A 21,479-nucleotide genomic window follows, 5' to 3' on the forward strand; every position below is an offset into this window, starting at 1 on the left:
CGCTTGTCTTTTACCGAGCACCGTAGCGCTTTGCTTTTACGACGCATGCGCGTTTTCGACACTACGGAAGGCAAGCTGTGACGCGATGACAGTCACGAGTACAAATAAATTGAAGTTTTAAAAGCGTCAACAAAAGAACGTGGCGAACTAAACTCCGGCAAGTTGCTGGCGATCCGTCAGAAAAGCAATGGACCCGCTTCAGTGGTAAGACACAATTGAATCTGAGAAACAGATGAAGAAAGCATCTGAATTTTTAGCCATTGTTAGCATACTGACCAGTCGCACAGGTGGATTAGTTTCTGCAGGGACTTGAACAAATTCTAACACAGACCGAGACAGCAAATGAATTAAAAAAAAGAAGAAGATATTGTTGTATTATAGTCTTGTATTTACCCCGGTCTTGTCTTCCGATTTGCCCAAAGGAAGGAATTAACATTTAATAACACGTTTTGTTATTGTAGTCCGGAGTCACGATGTTTGTTTCATAATTTCTGCAACAGCAAAGTGAAAACAACAACCAAATTATAAAATAAAAAATACAGTGAATCCAATGTCCCCAAGCGTTTGAGTTGTGTATTTCTTGAAAAAGTTTGTCTTTTTCATGATTATTCATTACTCTGCTTTCTTTTTTATACATCAAGTGACATTTGACAGAGTCGTACTGTCAAAAATGATTAAAATGTTCTTAAGTCAAGTCAAGTTCATTTGTATAGCCCTAAATCACAAGCAGTCTCAAAGGGCTTCACATAGACAATCAATTGACAATTATTCTCAAAGCATCCCCTGATCTTGGGCTTAAATGAAATGTCAAATGCAAAGACAAGATAATTAATGAGCCAATTGTCATCATCATTTGTGGAAAACAATAACACAGTTTGTTATTGCAGTCCAAATGTAGAGGCAGAAGAAACCAGATGTGCTCATGACAACGGTGAAGTTTCCAACAACAACAGTCGCGGCAAGGTGACGTCACCTCCGCGTCACACCTACGGTCTGTCTATTTGTGTCTATACGTCTTGTCACGTGACTGTTTGTGCAGACGGTGAGTCCAGGTCCGGGGGAACACCCTCTCCAGTACAACTACACATTCTGGTACAGCCGAAGATCGCCGAGTCGTCCCGCCAGCACGCAGAATTACGAGCAAAACATTCGACGGATTGGCACTGTGGCATCGGTACGCACACACACACAAACGAGCTCGCTTCTCTGGATTTCCAATGTTCAAAAGTTGGTGTGTCCAGGTGGAGCAGTTTTGGAAGTTCTACAGTCATCTGGTGCATCCAGGAGATCTGAGTGGTCCTAGTGACTTCCACTTGTTCAAGGAGGGCATCAAACCGATGTGGGAGGTAAGGAGGCTGGCGTGATGATAACGGAAAGCAAAGAGTCTTTGTCTTCCTTTCAGGACGAGTGCAACCGCAGCGGGGGCAAGTGGATCATTCGGCTGCGGAAAGGGCTCGCAAGCCGATTCTGGGAGAACATGATTCTCGCCATGGTGGGGGAGCAGTTCATGGTGGGGGAGGAAATTTGCGGCGCCGTCGTATCCATACGCTTCCAGGTATGAAAATATGATCGGAATTCTACCTTTGTCTAATTGCAGTTTATGTGATTAGAGGACGTGGATGTTTTGGACGATTAACAAATGAGTCGACAACAATTTTGAGCGTCAATCGTTTTTCACGACCTCATTGCAATTTGTGTTGTTCTAATCATCACAATTTCAGTTTTGTTTTCCTCCAAATGTGGAAAAAAATGTTTGGGGTGGTATGCCGTGAATTTAAAAAAATATATATATAAAATCTGCCTCGTGGCTCAATATTGGTATTTCGATATCATGTCAGCAAATCGTTGATATGAGTTCCATTTTTACTCACAGCAGAAATATTATTTTGACGGCAGGTTGAAGAAAGTAGACTGGAAGAAAACCTGTTTTGAATCAGGACCCGGTCTCTAGTCTCTGGTTAATTTGCATGCCGGCAGAAGAGTCCGTCCATGCCAAATGAAACGTTTGTGTGTGTCAGGAGGACTTCCTTTCAATCTGGAACAGGACGTCCAGCGATCAAACCACAACCTCCAGAATCCGAGACACTTTGAGACGGGTTCTCAACCTTCCCGCCAGCACCATCATGGAGTACAAGACCCACAATGACAGCCGCAAGCACAAACATTCTTTGATTGACTCATTGGTATCGTAACAGTCAAACTGGATGATTGTAACTTCAGCAAGGCATACAAGGACAACAATTGTCATATTCTAAAAATTTTGCCAGATCGATTTATGTGGAAGTTGTTGAGATTTGAATTTCATATTGTGCTTTGTTGTAGGGACAACTCCAGCTTCAGAAACATGAAGATGTCCCACTGACGCTTGGGAGTGGAATATTTGTCGTTACGTCCTTGTCTTGAGTTCTTCGAGGTTACCTTGCAGCGGATTATGTTTTTTGTGTTTGAGTGTTGGCACAGGGAACCGATTAAACCCAGTGGAAGTCATTGAACTGGTTGGTGTCTTTTTTTTTTTTTTTTTGCCTTTCACTTTTGACTCTGTAAATGAGAACAGCGCTTATCTGACGCTCTTCCAGACTTTGGCTAATCCCATCTCTATTCTTGGCTGCAGACCAGCTGCGACAGTAGAACTGATCTGGATTATTAGATTGGCTCTCAATGGCAAAGCACCACACTCAGTGAAATTTGGTTCCAGAATTAAACTAATCTCGAGTTGACTTCTCATCTGCTGTATCAGATTCCCAACCACTTTGCATTAGGTGTGCTTTGGGAAATGATTCACTTACACATCCCAAAATAATAGATTTTCTACAAAATGGTGCCTCTTTGTTTATCGAGCCATCCCTGTATAGAGACAATTTAACGCACTTCCACTAGAGGGCAGCAAGGACAATCTGTGTATCCGCGCACAATGGAGACTTGCATGGAGTCCATCAGAGCCAGAGGTGTGAAAAGATAGTGGCACAATCTGTACAGATATTTATAAATAAAATAAAAAAACACGGTACGATGTGGTTTAACTCAGTCATAAGTTTGATTATATTGCTAGATTTTTTTTTTTTTTTTTACATTTTGTCAAAGAGCTAACTATACTAACCATAATTTTTCTAATATTTTGAACTAAACAACAAAGAAAGCTAAATTAGTTCATGCTAACTCAATTCTTCCCAAATCATTCATCATCTAATATTTTTGCATTTCTGGCCTATGTTGGGCTAGCTCACCTTGCACTCGCCCGTACACACACACACACACACACACACACACACACACACACACACACACACACACACACACACACACACACACACACACACACACACACACACACACACACACACACACACACACACACACACACACACACACACACACACACACACACACACACACACACACACACACACACACACACACACACACACACACACACACACACACACACACACACACACACACACACACACACACACACACACACACACACACACACACACACACACACACACACACACACACACACACACACACACACACACACACACACACACACACACACACACACACACACACACACACACACACACACACACACACACACACACACACACACACACACACACACACACACACACACACACACACACACACACACACACACACACACACACACACACACACACACACACACACACACACACACACACACACACACACACACACACACACACACACACACACACACACACACACACACACACACACACACACACACACACACACACACACACACACACACACACACACACACACACACACACACACACACACACACACACACACACACACACACACACACACACACACACACACACACACACACACACACACACACACACACACACACACACACACACACACACACACACACACACACACACACACACACACACACACACACACACACACACACACACACACACACACACACACACACACACACCGCCATCAAGCTCTCATTAGATGTCACTTGAAGGCAAACGAGATTAAAGTCAAAGCCTCTTTCTAGCGCTGGCGGGCTTCTTGCACCTGACTCAGCGTCAGTTTGCTGGCTTTTCTGTGGGCAAATGAAGCTCGGAGACAAAGGTAAGTCGCGCTTCCTTGATTTGATTTCCTTATTGCTGAGAATTTGTTGTTGTTGTAAAAGGTCAAGTGCGTTTGATAGATGGAGCCCATTAGCGCTGGTTCAATTATGTTCTTTTTTTGTGAAATCAGATGTTGAATATTACATATTTTATTTTTGTATTCAGTAGAATCCGATAGATAGATCACAGATTGTCCTCTGATATCCACTAGAAGTTGTTTCAAAAATCTTTCCGCCGCGATGCCCTCGTTTTGTATATTTTCATGGCAGCAAGAGCTAGTTGAATCCTTTCAATGTAGTTGTGCAGGAATTTGTGGGAAACTACTTTTGCCACATCATTTTGACAGTCACAAGTGTTGAGTGTGACATTTGCTGCTTGCTTGACTGCCCTGGTAAGGTGTTTAATCCTGTAAAGATGCCAAGTAAAAATATCCCTGAAACCTGGATTAGACACGTGCACGCACGCACGTGCACACACACACACACATGGACACTCCCCCTTTTTTTTAATTTAAACTGGGTCTTTGGGGTTCTGCCTTCTAGAGTGAGGATGCTGCTGCCCAGGTGGTTGCTGGGTCTGTGTTTGTGGTGGCTGAGTGTTGCAGAAGTATGGAGCGCTACCTTCAAGTTGGCACTCATTGGTCCCTGGTCCTGCGATCCGATGTTCTCCAGGGCAATGCCGACGGCGGCGGCCAACTTGGCGCTCTCAAGGTTACGAGTTGACCGCAGCCTAAGCTATTGGTATGATGTCAAACTGTTGGATGAGGAATGTTCCACTTCCAAAGGTGTGTAAAATTGGGGGGGGGGGTTGGACTGTACAAAAGTTAACATATGAGCAGAAATGTTGACACACTGCTGGCTGTGATTTGGAAGCTTTATTAGAACTCGGTCACATGGAAGGTTACGGTCACGCCTACGTGGGACCTTTTAATCCTGCCCTATGCCACGCTGCCTCTTTATTGGCTCAACACTGGGAGGCGGGGCTTGCGTCGCCCAGCTGCCTGGATGCCGACTGGCCCAACCTGCCACCCATCCCTCGCCCCAGCGCGGTCCTGTTCGCCGTGCTCCGGTTCTTCCAATGGGCGCACGTTGGCGTCATCTCAGGTTCGGAATGGTTTTTTTTTTTTTATTTGTCACGAATCTTGAAAGTTCACTCACCGACCGGCTTATCTTCTGTTCCCTTCTCAGCTCCGGTCGACATTTGGAGGAGCACCGGAGAAGAAGTTGCCGCCTCACTCAGGGCTCTCGGCCTACCGGTGGGCCCCGTTGTCACCATGGAAACTAACGCCAAAGAGGGTGCTCGGGATGCACTTCAAGCGATCCGAAATGCGGACAAGGTCAAAGGTAAGCACCGCTTTTTCCTGTGGCTAAGGAAGGCTCACGCCACCTTAACATCTTTGACTTTGTTGGGGGGGACATCTTGGAGCTTCAAACAAAAGGTTTTCTATCTGACAACAGCATACCTTTTTTTTTTTTTTTTTTATCAGTTGTGATCTTGTGCATGACGTCTGTCCTCATTGGTGGGGAGGATCAGCGAAAGCTCCTCTTGGCCGCTTTGGATATGGGCATGGTGTCTGCCGGCTACGTCTTTATTCCATATGACGCCCTGTTGTACGCGCTGCCCTACCAGGTATCGATCGGATCGGCACAAGAAATCAAACCTTTATTCGAATGACTCCAAACTTTTGGTTGACATTATTATTTCTGCAACAATTGATGATATTTAAACGCTGACTGCATTATTTTGCTCCCTCATTGAAGGACACAACCTTCCCCCAGTTGACCAACAGCACCAAACTTCGTCATGCCTACAGCGCCGTTCTGACCGTCACCATGGCGTCGGATCAGAATTTCTACGAAGCTTTTCGCCAGGCCCAAATGAACAGGGAGATCCGATCGGCCGTGGCGGCTACGGAGGTACCGAAATGATCAGCGCTGATATCCCTCGATAAATGTTTTAATTCTGACACGGTATTCTTTTTTTTTTTTTTTTCAACAGGTTTCTCCGCTTTTCGGAACCATCTTCAACATGGTTTACTTTGTGGCCAAGGCCGTGGAGGAACGTCGTCAGGCGGGCGGCGGGCGATGGGTGACGGGGGGTCAGTTGGTCCGCTCGGACGGAGGATTCGACTTTCAGGGATTCAACCAGGTCGGTCCTTGGTCCAAATCCACGTCGTTCCCAGTTCATAACACGCCGCTTGGGGCGCCGCCAGGTGTTGTACGGCGGCAGCGACGGCCTCGGGATGCAGGCGGGCTACGTGGTCCTGGACTGCAACGGCGACAAACTTATGCCCACGCACACGCTCGCTCCAACGTCCACCATCGGGCCGGTTGGAACTCTCTTGCCGTTGAGGCGCTCCTTCAGCTTCCCGGGAGGGAGACCGCCCAGCGCCAGCTTCTGTTGGTTCGATCCTGATGAGGCTTGCAAAGGTACGCTAAAGACAAATGCGCCCACCAAATTTTTTTGTTTGTTTTGTGTACGTCGTGTGATTTCATTTTTGTCCGTAGACATGGACGCTGTGATGGGATTCTTTCTCTTAATCATCTGCGTTCTGCTTGGAGCCATTTTCTTTTGGTTCAGGTAAGGAGTCAAATAAAAAAAAAAAAACACTTCTAGGTTGTAATTATAGAACAATCAAATAAAAAAAATTAAGTTTGACACTTGCACAGGAAATGGAAGGGAGCAGAGAACACTTCCAAACTCATTCTGACGCTGGATGACATCGTCTTCATCGACACTCAAGTCAGCAGAAAGGTTTGAAGACATTTTCAAAAGTTCTAGTTCAGTCGAGTCGGGGAACTCATCTCGGTATCATGGTGTCATGATTCCGTAGAAGCTAAATGACGAATCGATCATGAGGAGTCTTCTGGAAATCAAAACGCCGTTCCGCTCCATCGCCAGAAGTTACATACTGACCACACCCGAGAGCTCCAATATCGGAATCCTGGAGGTACGCTGGCGCTTTGCCCGGAAGCGTCTGCTCGCATTTACTTCCTAATTCTGCTCTTCTCTCAGGGAGACTGGGTTTGGCTCAAGAAGTTCCCGGTGACGGGGACCACGACAGCTGTCAGTCAACGCACACAGAGGCTTTTCAGTCAGGTATGGAAGCGATGTGTGGTAGGACTCTGCCAGGTTTCTGAATTTCTGTGTTTCCAGTTAAGGGACATGAGACACGAAAACCTGAATCTCTACTTGGGCCTCTTTGTGGACACGGGAATCCTTGCCATGGTGGTGGAGCACAGCCCTCGCGGCAGCCTGGCGGACCTTTTAGCCGACGGCAACATGAGGTTGGATTGGATGTTCAAGTCGTCCCTCCTGATGGACCTCATCAAGGTGACAACCCGAAGTCAAGTTCAATGGGAACCGCAGCTGATCGCAATCGTCTGCTGTGTTTCAGGGGATGAAGCATCTTCATCTGCGGGGTTTAAGTCACGGACGTCTCAAATCCACAAACTGTCTGGTTGACGGGCGTTTTGTGTTGAAGATCACGGATTACGGAATTCCCATGCTCCTTCACTCGGAGAGCCTCAACACTGTTGAAGACCCGCAGGGTGAGGACGACGAGTGTCCGTCTTCTTACCTGCTTCGCTTTTTCCATCTTTCATCTTCTAGCCTGATTCCTAAAATCGTTTTTTTTTTTTTTTTTCAGAACTGTTGTGGACAGCACCTGAGCTCTTGAGGTGTCCCGTTAGAGGAGGCACCATGGCCGGGGACGTGTTCAGCTTCTCCATCATCATACAAGAAGTCATATCGCGAACTCCCCCCTACGCCATGATGGACATGCCTGCCCTAGGTGAGAAGGTCCTCCCGTGTGCGTGTTTCACCGCTGACTCCGATCGCTCGTCTTCCGCCAGACATCTTGGAGCGGTTGAAGCAACCGCCGCCTCTCTGCCGGCCCGTCATTTCTGTGGACGAAGCGCCGGCCGAATGTCTCACGCTGATGAACGAATGTTGGAACGAAGACCCAGCCAAGAGGCCGAACTTTGATGAGATCTTCAAGCAGGTGAAGAGATCCCACCGTGCTCTTTCCGTTGAACCGGCCAATCAGATCTTAAAAATTTGAAGTCCACTTCTTAGTTTTCATGTTGTCGCAGTTTCGGGGCATCAACAGAGGGAAGAAAGCGAACATCATTGACTCCATGCTTCGGATGCTGGAGCAATACAGTTCCAACCTGGAAGATCTGATCCGTGAAAGAACCGATGAACTGGAGGTGGAGAGAAACAAGACGGATAAGCTTGTGGGACAACTGCTGCCCAAGTGAGACGTACATTGTTGAGCGCGGGAATAGCAGAGTTTTTGACTCCAACAAGCGTTTCAGGTCGGTGGCTCAGTCTCTGAAGAAAGGGAAGCCGGTTCGACCGGAGCATTACTCGGACTGCACTCTCTACTTCAGCGACATCGTCGGATTCACGACTATCTCGGCTCTCAGCGAACCCATCGAGGTGCAAGCCGTTACCGTTTGCGACTACTTGCCACATATTAAAAACATCATTGATCCTTTAGGTGGTGGACCTGCTCAATGACCTCTATACCATGTTTGATGCCATCATCGCGTCTCATGATGTCTACAAGGTAGGACTCAACTCCACCATGGAGGATTTGAAAAACCAAAATATTTCAGCCTTACATCAGCAGATTTTTACTCTTGTCTGTGTTCAGGTGGAAACGATCGGCGACGCCTACATGGTGGCGTCCGGCATTCCCAACCGGAACGGCAATCAACACGCAGGCGAGGTGTCCAACATGTCGCTGGACATCTTGCACTCCATCGGAACGTTTAAGATCAAGCACATGCCTGAGATTAAAGTCAAGATAAGAATTGGACTCCACTCCGGTAAGAAAAACAAAAGTGTGTGTGTGTGTGTGTGTGTGTGTGTGTGTGTGTGTGTGTGTGTGTGTGTGTGTGTGTGTGTGTGTGAGACAATTCACATCATTCATTAGTGACATGACATTCTGTACATCATTCAGTTTAAAAAAAGACGGCATTTTGTATACTTCATATGTATGCCATATGTACCTTTTACATTTTGTATTTTATTTCATTAAATGTCATGAATTCAAAAAATCAAACGTGTTCTTAGGTCCAGTTGTGGCAGGCGTGGTGGGTCTCACCATGCCCAGGTACTGCCTGTTTGGCGATACTGTGACCACTGCTTCACAGATGGAAGCCTCCGGACTTCGTATGTGCAAAAATCCCATTTTTGGCAAATGTTGTGTCGTGTGCAAAAGAAAACATAAGCAAAACATTGTTATTTTTTTACGTTTGTTTTGCAGCATACAGAATCCACATCAGTCTGAGCACGGTCAAAGTCCTGACGAGTCTCAAACTGGGTTACCACATGGAAACCAGAAAAGCTCAGGTGCGCATTGTCTCTCGTCTGTTCGTTTAAAATCGGACTATGTTGGTTATCATACATACTATTTTTTTTTTTGGAATAATCCTATACAGTAAAATGTTTTTAAAAAAAGACTAAACAAAAACAACTTTAGTACACACCCGTGGTTAAAAATGCCTTTCTTTCTTTACAACTCACCTTCTCATCATCACCTGTCAATCAATCGTGTCATAGAATAAAACTGCCTTTAAAAAATGCAATAGATCATATTGGGGGAAAAAAAAAGAAAATGTTCTTCAGATTATATGTCATTTAGCATCAGGATTTGTTTAGGATACACGTGTAACTACATAAAGCAACATACATCCATTCTTTAAAGAAGCACTTTATCAATAGTCCAATTGTGAAAAAATGTCTGTTTTCTTAGGTGAAAGGTTCCGAGGACACGTTTTGGCTAGTGGGACGTGACGGCTTCAGTAAACCTCTGCCTGTTCCTCCGGACCTCCAGGGGGGGTAAGGATGGAGACGTGACACTCTTTAGCAGTTCTTGAATGAGTTCACTAAAGTTACTGTGTGTGTTCCAGGGCCAGTAACCATGGAATCAGCCTCGACGAAATCCCGGTCGAGAGAAGACAGAAGTTTCTGGACCGACAGAAGAAAATAAAGAAATAGACATTGCCAATGGTTGCACACATTCTCGAGCGCGCACATGCACACACGCACACACACGCACACACACACACACACACACACACACACACACACACACACACACACACACACACACACACACACTACCTCTGAGTCTGCTTTTGAACAATTTAGTGTAAATAAAGCAAAATGTGTTTTTTTAAGGTGAAAAAAAACAAAAACAAAATTTGTGTGGACATTGAACTTTTTGGAGTATACCTCAGGTGAACGCCCAACCTTTCAGCCAAAGTTACCTTAACCCTATTTCAAACCCTAGTTTGAAACCCTAGCACTAATTTGAAACCCTACTTCCAAACCCTAACCCCTGTTTAAAACTCTAGTTTGAAACCAGTGACGTGCTGTGAGGTTCATGACTCGGGAGGCACTGACGTCATCCCCTGGTAAAATTTGTCCGGCACTACTGATGTGCATTCCAGTGGTTTTAAGTGAACTGAATCTTTAGAATCAGTTCACTCCAAAAATTCGTTCAAACAAATCGTTCACAACTCGTCCGCACACACACTGATCCTTTATATCCTGATATATATATATATACAGGCCACTTGTTATATATACCACATAATCAAAAATCAGGGTCAAAGCTTCACGGAAAGTGAAAAGTGCCACACCCGCCCTCACCCCCACTTTCTGATTGGCTGGTTATCCGTGACGTCATTCGGACACATCATTAGGTACACCTCACAGGCCACTTCATTAGGGAAAAATCATGGTTAAAGCTTAAATAAAAGTGAAAAGTGCCACACCCGCCCTCACCCCCACTTTCTGATTGGCTGTTTGACCTGTGATGTCATTCGGACACTCCATTAGGTACACCACCATTTTCAGGTGTTCCTAATAACAGGCCACTTCATTAAGGAAAAATCATGATCAAAGCTTATATGAAAATGAAAAGTGCCACACCCGCCCTCACCCCCACTTTCTGATTGGCTGGTTGATCCGTGACGTCATTCGGACACTTCATTAGGTACACCTCACAGGCCACTTCATTAGGGAAAAATCATGGTTAAAGCTTAAATAAAAGTGAAAAGTGCCACACCCGCCCTCACCCCCACTTTCTGATTGGCTGTTTGACCTGTGATGTCATTCGGACACTCCATTAGGTACACCACCATTTTCAGGTGTTCCTAATAACAGGCCACTTCATTAAGGAAAAATCATGATCAAAGCTTATATGAAAATGAAAAGTGCCACACCCGCCCTCACCCCCACTTTCTGATTGGCTGGTTGATCCGTGACGTCATTCGGACACTTCATTAGGTACACCTCACAGGCCACTTCATTAGGGAAAAATCATGGTTAAAGCTTAAATAAAAGTGAAAAGTGCCACACCCGCCCTCACCCCCACTTTCTGATTGGCTGTTTGACCTGTGATGTCATTCGGACACTCCATTAGGTACACCACCATTTTCAGGTGTTCCTAATAACAGGCCACTTCATTAAGGAAAAATCATGATCAAAGCTTATATGAAAATGAAAAGTGCCACACCCGCCCTCACCCCCACTTTCTGATTGGCTGGTTGATCCGTGACGTCATTCGGACACTTCATTAGGTACACCTCACAGGCCACTTCATTAGGGAAAAATCATGGTTAAAGCTTAAATAAAAGTGAAAAGTGCCACACCCGCCCTCACCCCCACTTTCTGATTGGCTGTTCGACCTGTGATGTCATTCGGACACTCCATTAGGTACACCACCATTTTCAGGTGTTCCTAATAACAGGCCACTTCATTAAGGAAAAATCATGATCAAAGCTTATATGAAAATGAAAAGTGCCACACCCGCCCTCACCCCCACTTTCTGATTGGCTGGTTGATCCGTGACGTCATTCGGACACTTCATTAGGTACACCTCACAGGCCACTTCATTAGGGAAAAATCATGGTTAAAGCTTAAATAAAAGTGAAAAGTGCCACACCCGCCCTCACCCCCACTTTCTGATTGGCTGTTTGATCTGTGACGTCACTCGCAACATTCATTAGGTACACCGCCAATTTCAGGTGTACCTAATAACAGGCCACTTCATTAGGGAAAAATCATGGTCAAAGCTTAAATAAAAGTGAAAAGTGCCACACCCGCCCTCACCCCCACTTTCTGATTGGCTGTTTGATCTGTGACGTCACCCGGACATTATATTAGGTACACCACCAATTTCAGGTGTTCCTAATAACAGGCCACTTCATTAGAGAAAAATCATGGTCAAAGCTTAAATGAAAGTGAAAAGTGCCACACCCGCCCTCACCCCCACTTTTTGATTGGTTGGTTGATCTGTGACGTCATTTGGACACTCCATTAGATACACCTCACAGGCCACTTCATTAAGGAAAAATCATGGTCAAAGCTTCACCGAAAGTGAAAAGTGCGACAGCCGCCCTCACCCCCACTTTCTGATTGTCTGTTTGAACTGTGACGTCATTCGGACACTCTATTAGGTACACCTCACAGGCCACTTCATTAGGGAAAAATCATGGTCAAAGCTTCACGGAAAGTGAAAAATGCCACACCCGCCCTCACTCCCACTTTCTGATTGGCTGTTTGATCTGTGACGTCACCCGGACAATCTATTAGGTACACCGCCAATTTCAGGTGTTCCTAATAACAGGCCACTTCATTAGGGAAAAATCATGATCAAAGCTTAAATGAAAGTGAAAAGTGCCACACCATTTGCCGACCGCTGGCCTAGTTAGAAACCCTAATTTTAGAAACCCTATAAGTACTTTTAAACCCTAGTTGGAAACGCTAACCCTAGTTTTAAAACCTATTTTGAAACCCTAACCTTGGTTTAAAACCCTAGTCGGAACCCCTAACCCTAATTTGAAACCCTAATTAGCAATCCTAAAACTCCTTGGAAACCCTAGTCGGAAACCCTAACCCTATTTTGAAAACCTAGTTAGAAACCCTAATCTTAGAAACCCTAAAAGTAGTATGAAACCCTCGCTGAAAACCCTAACCCTAGTTTTAAAACCTAGTTTGAAACCCTAACCTTGGTTTAAAACCCTAGTCGGAAACCCTAACCCTAGTTTGAAACCCTAATTAGCGATCCTAAAACTCGTTGGAAACCCTAGTCGGAAACCCTAACCCTAGTTTGAAAACCCAGTTAGAAACCCTAGTCTTAGAAACCCTAAAAGTTGTATAAAACCCTAGTTTGAAACCCTAATTAGCGATCCTAAAACTCGTTGGAAACCCTAGTCGGAAACCCTAACCCTAGTTTGAAAACCTAGTTAGAAACCCTAGTCTTAGAAACCCTAAAAGTAGTATAAACCCCCCGCTGGAAACCCTAACCCTAGTTTCAAAACCTAACCGTGGTTTAAAGCCCTAACACTAATTTGAAAGGCGAGCTCCAAACTGTAACCCTAGTTCAAAACCCTAACTATAGTTTGAAACCCGAACTTCTCTAACACACCTGATTCAGCAGCTCATCTGTTAACTCTGTGGAAACGTAAAATGATGCCTCCCCCTGTCTGGCCTGGTTTAAAATCTCATTTTGTTGCAATGCAGTTCTCCGGGGAATTTACATTTGAAATTGAACAGAACGAGATTTTCTCAAACACGTGTGAACAAAACATTACAAACAACTTTATTTGCGTATACACTTAGATAGTTGAAAACATTTCTCATGAACATACAAAAACAGTGTCGTCAATCGACATGTCAACATAAACAAAGACAATTTTTTTGCCACTTTAAGGGATAGCAATCAAAATGAGCACAAAACAATGACATCGATGAGAAGGACGAGTTCCATTTACAAAAGGTAGGCGTCGTTTGATGCAGTCTTTGCTCCTGCCCTTCAAACAAATCCATATTCATCACGTTTAAAAGTTCCCGATGGCCTTCTGGAGCTCCTCCCTGATGGCGTTGAGCTCCACTACGCCGTCATTCAGCACGTTGGCCGCCTCTTTGATACGAGCCACCACTTCCTTCTTGAAGGCTCTTTTCAAGTTCTTGTTGTCCCTGAAGTACTTGTCCATGCCGCCTTGAAGTCCTTGGAGCAGCTCTAAGATGGCGTCCGTCACATCCATGGCTCGCAAGACTGGCGAGTCCACCAAGCTGATCATCTGCACCGCCTTGCGGACCTCCCAGTCCTCGGAATAATGCTGCGTGCCGGAGCGGAGGAAAGGATGACCGCGTAGTTTGTACAAGCCGTGGTTGACAAAGTGAAGGATCTCGGCCAAGATACGAAAGTCTGACTCATACTCCTGCAGCACCGCCTCCACCTGAAAACCGGCACAAGACGCTAGATGGAGGACATGGAATAAATGCTTGAAAGTCGTTCCCGTTGCGCTTACCTTCTTGCGTTCCTGCGTGTGGTTGACGTTATCCGAGATGGTGGCAGAGGCGGAAGTGATCCCTCCGGCGGTGGCCACGCCCACCCCGACTGCCGTGACAATGAGCGAGGCGCCAAAGGTGAAGGGGGCCAGGGCCAGGCCGGCGATGGCTGTCACGCCCCCGACGGCTGCCGTGGTGCTGCCCGTGATACCGGCCGCTTTGGCTTTCTGGTGGAAGGTGCTGAGGTGGTCGGCGAGGGCGTGGAGCTTCATCACGTGCTGCCAGAAGATCTCGGCGCGTTCCGTGAAAATCTTGTTGAACACGCGCAGGCCTCGGTTCACCTTGTCGGCCAAAACGGTGAAGGACCTGCCGGAGGAAAAGATTTGTGAGCTGCCGAGTCGCGGAGATGTCCGAGCCGCCGGTGGGAGCGTTTGGAAGCGCCTACTGGGATTCGTCAGGCTGTTTGGTGTCTTCGTCCGACGGCACCTCATCCCACTCTGGAAGAGAACAGATGGAAGGTGGAGAATTAAAAATAAAATAATAATGAAAAAAAATGAGCAGAGGTTTTGTGGGAAGGGTCTGCATTTTGGAACTCACTTTTTACCGTGTGCCACCACTCCATCAAGCTGTCCGTGTCCTGAGACAAAAAAAATACGGTGAGACAAACACACGGCCACGTATGAGACAAAAAAAATAAAATAAATCAGCAACACGCTGACCCCGTCGCCTTCGCCCTCGCCGTCCTCCAGTCCCGCCGCCATGCGCTCATCCTTCTGTGCCGCCAACCACTCGGCCTGGACCAAAATGAACAGTTGGTCACCGAACATGTGCTGCGCAATAAAATTCACTTTGCTCAGCGATCAAAACATAACAACGTAATTGCGGCGCGACAGACGATTGGCGATATGTCGCCCTTCCAGTTGGCAGAGAGGGAAAATAAATACCGATTTCTTGCGTGTTTACATTCCACGCGCCGCACCTCTATTTCTTTAAGTTTTGAAACTGACCTGCGCTGCCTCCGACAGGTGGTTGACTGCCACATCCTCGACCGGGCCTTCCCACGCTTTGTTCTGCCAAGAGACACAATTAAAATCACACGTGATTTCAAAACAACAAAAGCCCAAATTTGCCCTCAGGTTGCTCACCTTTGATTTGTGCTTTCGGAAGACTTTGTGCTTCCCCTTTTTCTGCTGTGGAAGAGTAAAATAAAAAAGAAATTAAAAAATAAATAAATAAAATAAAAAAATTGTCCATGTTACCCGTTTGTAAAGGCCCAGATCATCCTGTCTGTAGTTGTAGTCCACGACGGGATCCCCGTAATCCACGACGGGATCCTCGTGTTGTCTTGCGCTCAAGGAGGCGTCGTCCACATCTGTCCAGTTGTCCGCCTGCTGAGATGGGGGGAAAAAAAAAAAAAAAAAGGATGACTTTGCTTGATAACAAACATCAAATCCAAACCGTACCCAGGTCGCCTGCGCGACAGCAGCGTGGCCAAACGCCAACGGCTCGCCCGATGCAGGTGAACTGTAGCTGGGCTTTGATTTGCGCGGCAATGGGACCGGGGCTTTGAACTTCTTCTTTTTCTTAAAAAAAAAAAAAGCAGAGACATCCCAACATGATGTCATCTCAGAAAAAAAGACGACGGCGCGAAATCTTTCAAACGAGGCAACGAACCGCTGTGAAGTCATCTGTCGCATTGGGCGCTTCGTAATACAGCTGCTCTGCTGGGAATCGGTTTTGTTTGGAAAGAAAGGCAGGCACTTCCTCCTTGTACAAAAAATAAAGGACGTCACACTGTATTTCAGTCCTAAACAACAATGCAGCTAAAAAAAAAAAACCAACATCTACTACCTGGTTGTTGGAAGGCAGACTTTTTATCTCCTCCTCATCTTCAGAGTTGTGCTCCTGAGAGAACATTCGCTTTGTTTATTTCAGCAAGCGTCACAAATGAGAGTTCATGCCAGTGTACCTGCCACGTGTCCACGCCACCAAAAAATGCATCTTCTCTGTCCTGGAGGATATCAAACCCACAAGGTTGTAGGTCACGTGAAACACACACTCATTTCCATGGGTACCTTTGAGTCCTTGCGGGGGGTGTACCCATATGCGCCCTGGGGCTGCTCTTCCAGAGAACTGCTAAATCCTTTCTGAGGGCCAAACTTCATCTTGAGCTTCTTTTTGCCTTTCTGAAGGGAGACGGCACGTCAGCAACATGGATAAAGCTCGGGGAGGAGCTCACGGATGGAAAAGACGTACGCTGCCGGAGTAGGTGTCGGCCACGTCCAGCTGCGCTCGTGCCGCCTCGTCTTCCTCAACTTTCTCAAAAATGGCTTCCTAGCAAAGCCGTTGGAGAACGTGAGCGCCGATGAGATAGCCAAAGCAGGTGTGTGTGTGTGTGTGTGTGTGTGTGTGAGCGTTACCTGAGAGTGCCATTTCAGAGTGTATTCTTTCGTGTTCATCCTTTTCTTCAGGTCGTCGCCGTCGTCCTGTCGGGGAGGAGCGAAGAGGTGAGCGCAGGTGACGTGATCACGGTCGTGTGGATGCTTACCTTGCTCGGATGCTGCTGGACGAGGCTGGTTGACGCCCGCCTGAGCAGTAGGTTGACTTTTTTCTTCAGAGGCTTTTTCTTCCGAGCCAAAACAGTGACAGGGGTCACGCTTGGAAATTGGGGGAAAAACAAGATGGCAGGACGGCTACAAGAAAACTTACTTTGCCCTCAGACCAACTTTGCTCTCCATCTTCTCTCTTGACTGGTAAGTTCATCTCGTAGAAATTGTCCTGAGAGCGACAACGGCGAAATCAAAGGACGCTCCTTGGAATAGATGCGAGCTGATTGCCGCCGGCCGGCTACCTTTGAGGCCTTCCCCTGAGAGGGTAAAGTCCAGCTCCGGGCGGCCTTCACATCATCAGGTAGTTTGTCCTAGCGAGGAACATCTTTGTAAGCGCGAGAACACAACGGACGTCTCAATTTGATCCAATTTGTTGCACCTTTGAGTTTCTTCTGGACAACAGCAAAAACTTCTTGTCCTTCCTCTGTCAAAGAATACCATGAGCTCTTCAGGAACTGATAAAGTACTCGAGTAAAGAAATCACCTTGACTTGCACTCCGGCATCATCCGGAACGTCTCCTGTTGCTGCTTCCTCATAGTCCACCTTGACCTGAAAGGACAAGCTCGGCTCGCTTACTTCCTTTTTACTTTTCGCCGGCGACAAACTCACCTTGAGGGATTCGCGGCGGAGTCGAAGTTTTCCGGACTGGGGAGACAAAAGGCAAACGTGGGCAGAGACGTGCAAAGTGACAAAAGCGCGCCAGGCGTCGGCTTACCGGTTTGAAGTCGGGGTGGAGTTGAGGACTGTCTTCTGGCCAGTCTTCTACGCACTTTTCCTGTTTGAGACGTTGCAGCGTTGACAAAATAACTCAATCGCCCTTCCGATCGGAGCTCACCTGTCCAATCAGCAGGATGTCCTCAAAGACTTCAAAGTCCGCTTTCTTGCCCTACAAAAGACACAAAGTCGATCACCTCGGATCGATATCTCGATCCAGCAGATCCTGCCGAAGAACGGGCGAGGCACACCTGAGGTTCGCCTGTGGCACCGATGACCGAAACAGGGAGAGCTTTTAACGGTTTTGGAGGAGGCTTCGGTGGCCCGCTGAGTTCGGGCTCAAACTGAAAAAGATTCATCCCGGTTGAGGAAATGTCGCTGTGCCGACGGAGGCCTAGGCGCCTTACCGCAAAGGCCGGCTTGGTGGACTTGTCCGGAACGGGGAGCTTCCCCAACTTGGGAGGTCTAAAACGAGGAAGCGGCTTTGGCGGGCGCCTGGTGAGCGTCATCTGTCAAGTCCAAGGGGACATTTAGAAAGAGGCAAGATAACGTCAAGTTGCAATCGAGCAAAGGCTACGCACGTGCTTCGGCTCGGTCGGAGACGAGTCTGACGACGCGCTCCGATTGCGGGCCTGACTGAAGGGGGTCGGCTGGAGGATTTTGTGTTTGCTTCCTTGAGGAGTGGTGAGCACAACTTCATGTCCCGCGTCAGAATACTTGGATAGGAGCGTCCCTTCCGAGAGCTCCGATTTGGTCAACCCGCCGTCGCCAAGCGTTGTGAAAAAGTTCTTGCCGTCGTCGGGCGTCGTTGCACCAAACTGCTCGCTCGTGCTGCCGCTGTCACGGAAAAGCTCCTTCGCTATTGGGCTCGAGATGTTTGAAGAAGGGGAGAACACATCCAGATCAGAACCAGATAATCCAGAATAAGACCGTTTGTCTCCATTTGCCTGAAACAAATGTGATGCGGTGCTCGAAGCAGAATAAAACGGATTCTCCGCTGGAGAGACAAACAGATCCTCCGGCGTGTTGGGAGAAGCCCGAAAGGGATCCGGTAAGACACGGCGAGGCTTATCCAAAACTTTCCCAGATGAAAGTGCCTCGAGGTTAAAATCCTCAGAGGAATCTCGCAAAAGGTCCTGCAAGCTCTTTGACTGCAAGCTCTTGAAGAAGTTCTCAGGAGGGCTTTCCGCTGAGCTCGGGGTTACGTTGCGATATTGCTCGTCAGCAGGCCCGCTTGACAAAAAGCTGTCCGACATCAGTCCGGCTTCAGAAACTGTGACGCCATTTCCTTGCCAATCCAAAGGGGGACGCTGGAATTCAGGCAGAGGAACAAAGTCGCCATCGCCTCGCGCTTGCTGCCACGCTTTCTGTTTATCTTCCTCGACTCCGCCGTACTTGTTCTCGGATTCCTAAGGTGACGACCGCAAAACAAAAACAAAAAAACATGAGCCATTGCCAAGAAACTGATAAAGTAGGAATGCGGCTGGTCCATACCAAGTGATAGGAATAAAAGGGGTTAGTGCTGGCCACAGACTGTAAGCAATAAAAAAAAAAAGAAACATGTTGAATTAGATCTGGTTGATATTTTTTTTTTCTTCCCCCCAACAAGTCAGAAGGGACGTCACCTGAGGGTTGGACTGGTGTGAGCCATTCTGTAATAAATCAAATTTACACGTTAACAGATGAGACAAACAAACTGGTTGTGCATGTCACAAAGTGTGGGAAAGGTGAAAAGCAGAAAAAAAAGGGTGTGTTGCCATCGGGTGGAGACAACAAACAATTTTGACCTCACCTGTGTCAGCTCATTGTCAGTGGTCACGTTCGCTGCGGCGTCCTATAGAAAGAAAGAAAAATTCAAGTCCCTAAATTCCCAGCGTTCAAACGCCATCATTGTAAAAGCTTCTCTCACTCGGTTGCTTCTCCAGCCATTCAACTCGCTGGATTCCAAGGATGCCGCTATGACTGTCTGAGGGCGATGGAGGAGATCATTCAAGTTCTGCGATCACGAAAAACGCAACGGTGGCAAAGGGATAAATACCTGCTGCTGATTGATGGATGAGCTTTGGGGGATTTTCTTGAGCATGTTTTGCAACATCACAATACTCTGCAAGAACAAATACTCACTTAACAAGTAAATCAATTGTAAACAAAAGGTGCAAAGCAAATCAGGTCATTTGGGATCATTTGACAGTTGTTGACTTCTAAACGATACAACAGGCGGGCTCCCTCTAGCGTCAAGCAAAATAATGACACAATTACGTGTTCAAAATATGCATTTTACACTGGCTTTAAATGGAGTAAAACTATTTTAAATTCAAGTACAATCATTTAGAAATTTGGTTTAAGAACATCATTTTACAAAACAAAATCATAACGTTCACTTGGTCAGTTTCTTTCTTAATAACGTTTGTCCATCTCGCTATGCCAGCTATTAATCGTGGCGATCTAACCTTTGCGTCCACCTGTAGCCATTCACACGATACAACAAATCAAAGTGAAACAAAATCATCATCACTTCAGTATTCATACTTTTTGTGAGATTTTTCTGATGTATCATGGATGCCTTGGCTCAACAATAGTTAGAAACTTCCAATTTACTAACTCTACTGCAGTATTTTCCATACAAGACAGAACACAGCTGCCCTATTAAGCCGCTGCACTTTACACAGTATTCAAATCAATAGAAAATATTGTATTATTAATAGAAACCATGTGCCAGAGTCCTTTAAAAAAAATCAGTGCGCTATAATAATAGGATGCAAATTTAGGTTGTCTAGAAAATACTAAGTACACAACAAATAAAAAGAGCAAAGTTACTTGTACTAAGTTCATTTTGTTTTCTTTGTCAATCACTTTTTGGTTATTTTATCACAAACAAGGTATTTTAGATTGCATTACGGCGGAAGTTCATGCCGAAACATGTCAGGTAATGCAACCTAAAATACCTTGTTTGTGATAAAAGAACCAAAAAGTGGAAGAGCAAAGTTAGTTGAAATAAGAATAGTAAGTTCAGTAAATAAGTTTAGTGACGCTTGGGGAGCGCCAGTTTAAAAGTTGATGTCACATGATGACAGTGCAAAACATCCGCTTTCGGTGGCGTGGTTTTTTTGTTCTGGTTACAATGACATGGATGAAAACAAAATCCAAATAAGATTTAGATAAGATTTACGGGTCGTCTTTGGATGATGTCCTCCCGACCGCCCTTCACCCTCTCCTCAGGCTCCTAATTTGAACAACATTGAAAGTGGCTCAAATTGGAATAAAAGTAATAAAAGTAAGCAGGGCAATCTTTGGCACGTTACTTACCGCGCTCATCATGTTGCCTTTTTGTTCGCTCTTTGCCGCTTTCTACGAATGTTTGTGCTCATTACCATCCAGCTGCTGAATGCACCTGTGTCAAGTCTCCGTGTGAAAAGCGCAACATCCGCTACGTGATGACTTTCAGAGTAAGAGTCCAATCGAGGAAGGGGAGACAAAAAGGATTCCTATCAGGCGTTAAAGTGCTCCTTACTTCGTTCAGATTTAGAACGTGACAACACCAAGTTGAGGCCGTTTTTTTTTAAAGTCTTCTGAAATGTCTTATTGTCTCTGTCGTGCATGCTGCATATTAATGTTGAGTAATGCTTATCCGGTTTGTGTGTGAGTAAGTAGCTTGTTCAAGTACACTTGACACATGTGTGCGTCCTCCTTGTATCG

The 21,479-nt window shown here is 46.1% G+C and overlaps 3 protein-coding genes across 5 annotated transcripts; 2 read left to right on the top strand and 1 right to left on the bottom strand.

The window, feature by feature from the left end:
- The first annotated feature begins 7 nt into the window (after positions 1 to 7).
- Positions 8 to 2,362, top strand: eif4e2rs1 (eukaryotic translation initiation factor 4E family member 2 related sequence 1). The gene is made up of 7 exons (XM_085906629.1): positions 8 to 204; positions 888 to 963; positions 1,040 to 1,174; positions 1,242 to 1,346; positions 1,403 to 1,555; positions 2,019 to 2,188; positions 2,323 to 2,362. The coding sequence occupies exons 1-7, from the start codon at positions 188 to 190 to the stop codon at positions 2,360 to 2,362; spliced, it is 696 nt and encodes a 231-aa protein (XP_085762755.1). The 5' UTR covers positions 8 to 187.
- Positions 2,363 to 4,127: 1,765 nt separating this feature from the next.
- LOC147060290 (retinal guanylyl cyclase 2-like) lies at positions 4,128 to 10,281 on the top strand. Its single transcript, XM_085906285.1, has 24 exons — positions 4,128 to 4,146; positions 4,688 to 4,929; positions 5,018 to 5,248; positions 5,333 to 5,488; positions 5,632 to 5,774; positions 5,906 to 6,061; positions 6,144 to 6,293; positions 6,358 to 6,574; positions 6,653 to 6,725; positions 6,815 to 6,899; positions 6,979 to 7,095; positions 7,161 to 7,244; positions 7,302 to 7,478; positions 7,543 to 7,696; positions 7,795 to 7,938; positions 8,000 to 8,148; positions 8,240 to 8,403; positions 8,465 to 8,588; positions 8,650 to 8,718; positions 8,806 to 8,980; positions 9,228 to 9,326; positions 9,421 to 9,506; positions 9,910 to 9,995; positions 10,067 to 10,281. Exons 2-24 carry the CDS (start codon positions 4,695 to 4,697, stop codon positions 10,152 to 10,154), a joined length of 3,162 nt encoding a protein of 1,053 aa, XP_085762411.1. The 5' UTR covers positions 4,128 to 4,146; positions 4,688 to 4,694; the 3' UTR covers positions 10,155 to 10,281.
- Positions 10,282 to 13,744: 3,463 nt separating this feature from the next.
- LOC147060291 (uncharacterized) lies at positions 13,745 to 21,245 on the bottom strand. Of its 3 annotated transcripts, none has more exons than XM_085906244.1 (33): positions 21,090 to 21,245; positions 20,953 to 21,006; positions 19,822 to 19,887; positions 19,693 to 19,749; positions 19,576 to 19,617; positions 19,409 to 19,435; positions 19,278 to 19,316; positions 18,365 to 19,192; positions 18,191 to 18,292; positions 18,035 to 18,127; positions 17,905 to 17,955; positions 17,785 to 17,844; positions 17,679 to 17,714; positions 17,553 to 17,618; positions 17,448 to 17,492; positions 17,311 to 17,379; positions 17,169 to 17,237; positions 17,008 to 17,085; positions 16,880 to 16,945; positions 16,716 to 16,793; positions 16,535 to 16,645; positions 16,429 to 16,470; positions 16,311 to 16,364; positions 16,134 to 16,226; positions 15,923 to 16,042; positions 15,719 to 15,847; positions 15,605 to 15,649; positions 15,467 to 15,529; positions 15,179 to 15,253; positions 15,057 to 15,096; positions 14,905 to 14,956; positions 14,480 to 14,825; positions 13,745 to 14,407 (listed from the first exon to the last, which is right to left on the bottom strand). In XM_085906244.1, the coding sequence occupies exons 1-33, from the start codon at positions 21,099 to 21,101 to the stop codon at positions 14,006 to 14,008; spliced, it is 3,510 nt and encodes a 1,169-aa protein (XP_085762370.1). In that variant the 5' UTR covers positions 21,102 to 21,245; the 3' UTR covers positions 13,745 to 14,005. The 3 variants fall into 3 exon arrangements, with proteins under 3 accessions (XP_085762370.1, XP_085762369.1, XP_085762371.1); XM_085906243.1 differs by having other exon boundaries at positions 15,719 to 15,850; XM_085906245.1 differs by lacking the exon at positions 17,448 to 17,492 and having other exon boundaries at positions 15,719 to 15,850.
- Between the last annotated feature and the right edge of the window lie 234 nt (positions 21,246 to 21,479).

The sequence above is a fragment of the Syngnathus leptorhynchus genome, chromosome 2 (genome assembly GCF_054491065.1).
Source record: "Syngnathus leptorhynchus isolate UIUO chromosome 2, UIUO_Slep, whole genome shotgun sequence".
NCBI lineage: Eukaryota > Metazoa > Chordata > Actinopteri > Syngnathiformes > Syngnathidae > Syngnathus > Syngnathus leptorhynchus.

Coding starts and splice junctions, on each gene's coding strand:
- eif4e2rs1 (XM_085906629.1), top strand. Junction 964..1,039: donor ACAACAACAGTCGCGGCAAG/GTGACGTCACCT, acceptor CTGTTTGTGCAG/ACGGTGAGTCCAGGTCCGGG. Junction 1,175..1,241: donor GGATTGGCACTGTGGCATCG/GTACGCACACAC, acceptor TGGTGTGTCCAG/GTGGAGCAGTTTTGGAAGTT.
- LOC147060290 (XM_085906285.1), top strand. CDS start 4,695: ATGCTGCTGCCCAGGTGGTTGCTGGGTCTGTGTTTGTGGTGGCTGAGT. Junction 4,930..5,017: donor GGAATGTTCCACTTCCAAAG/GTGTGTAAAATT, acceptor GTGATTTGGAAG/CTTTATTAGAACTCGGTCAC. Junction 5,775..5,905: donor TGTACGCGCTGCCCTACCAG/GTATCGATCGGA, acceptor CCCTCATTGAAG/GACACAACCTTCCCCCAGTT.
- LOC147060291 (XM_085906243.1), bottom strand. Junction 17,956..18,034: donor GTGCCACAGGCGAACCTCAG/GTGTGCCTCGCC, acceptor TGTCTTTTGTAG/GGCAAGAAAGCGGACTTTGA. Junction 17,238..17,310: donor CTCAGGGGAAGGCCTCAAAG/GTAGCCGGCCGG, acceptor TGTCGCTCTCAG/GACAATTTCTACGAGATGAA.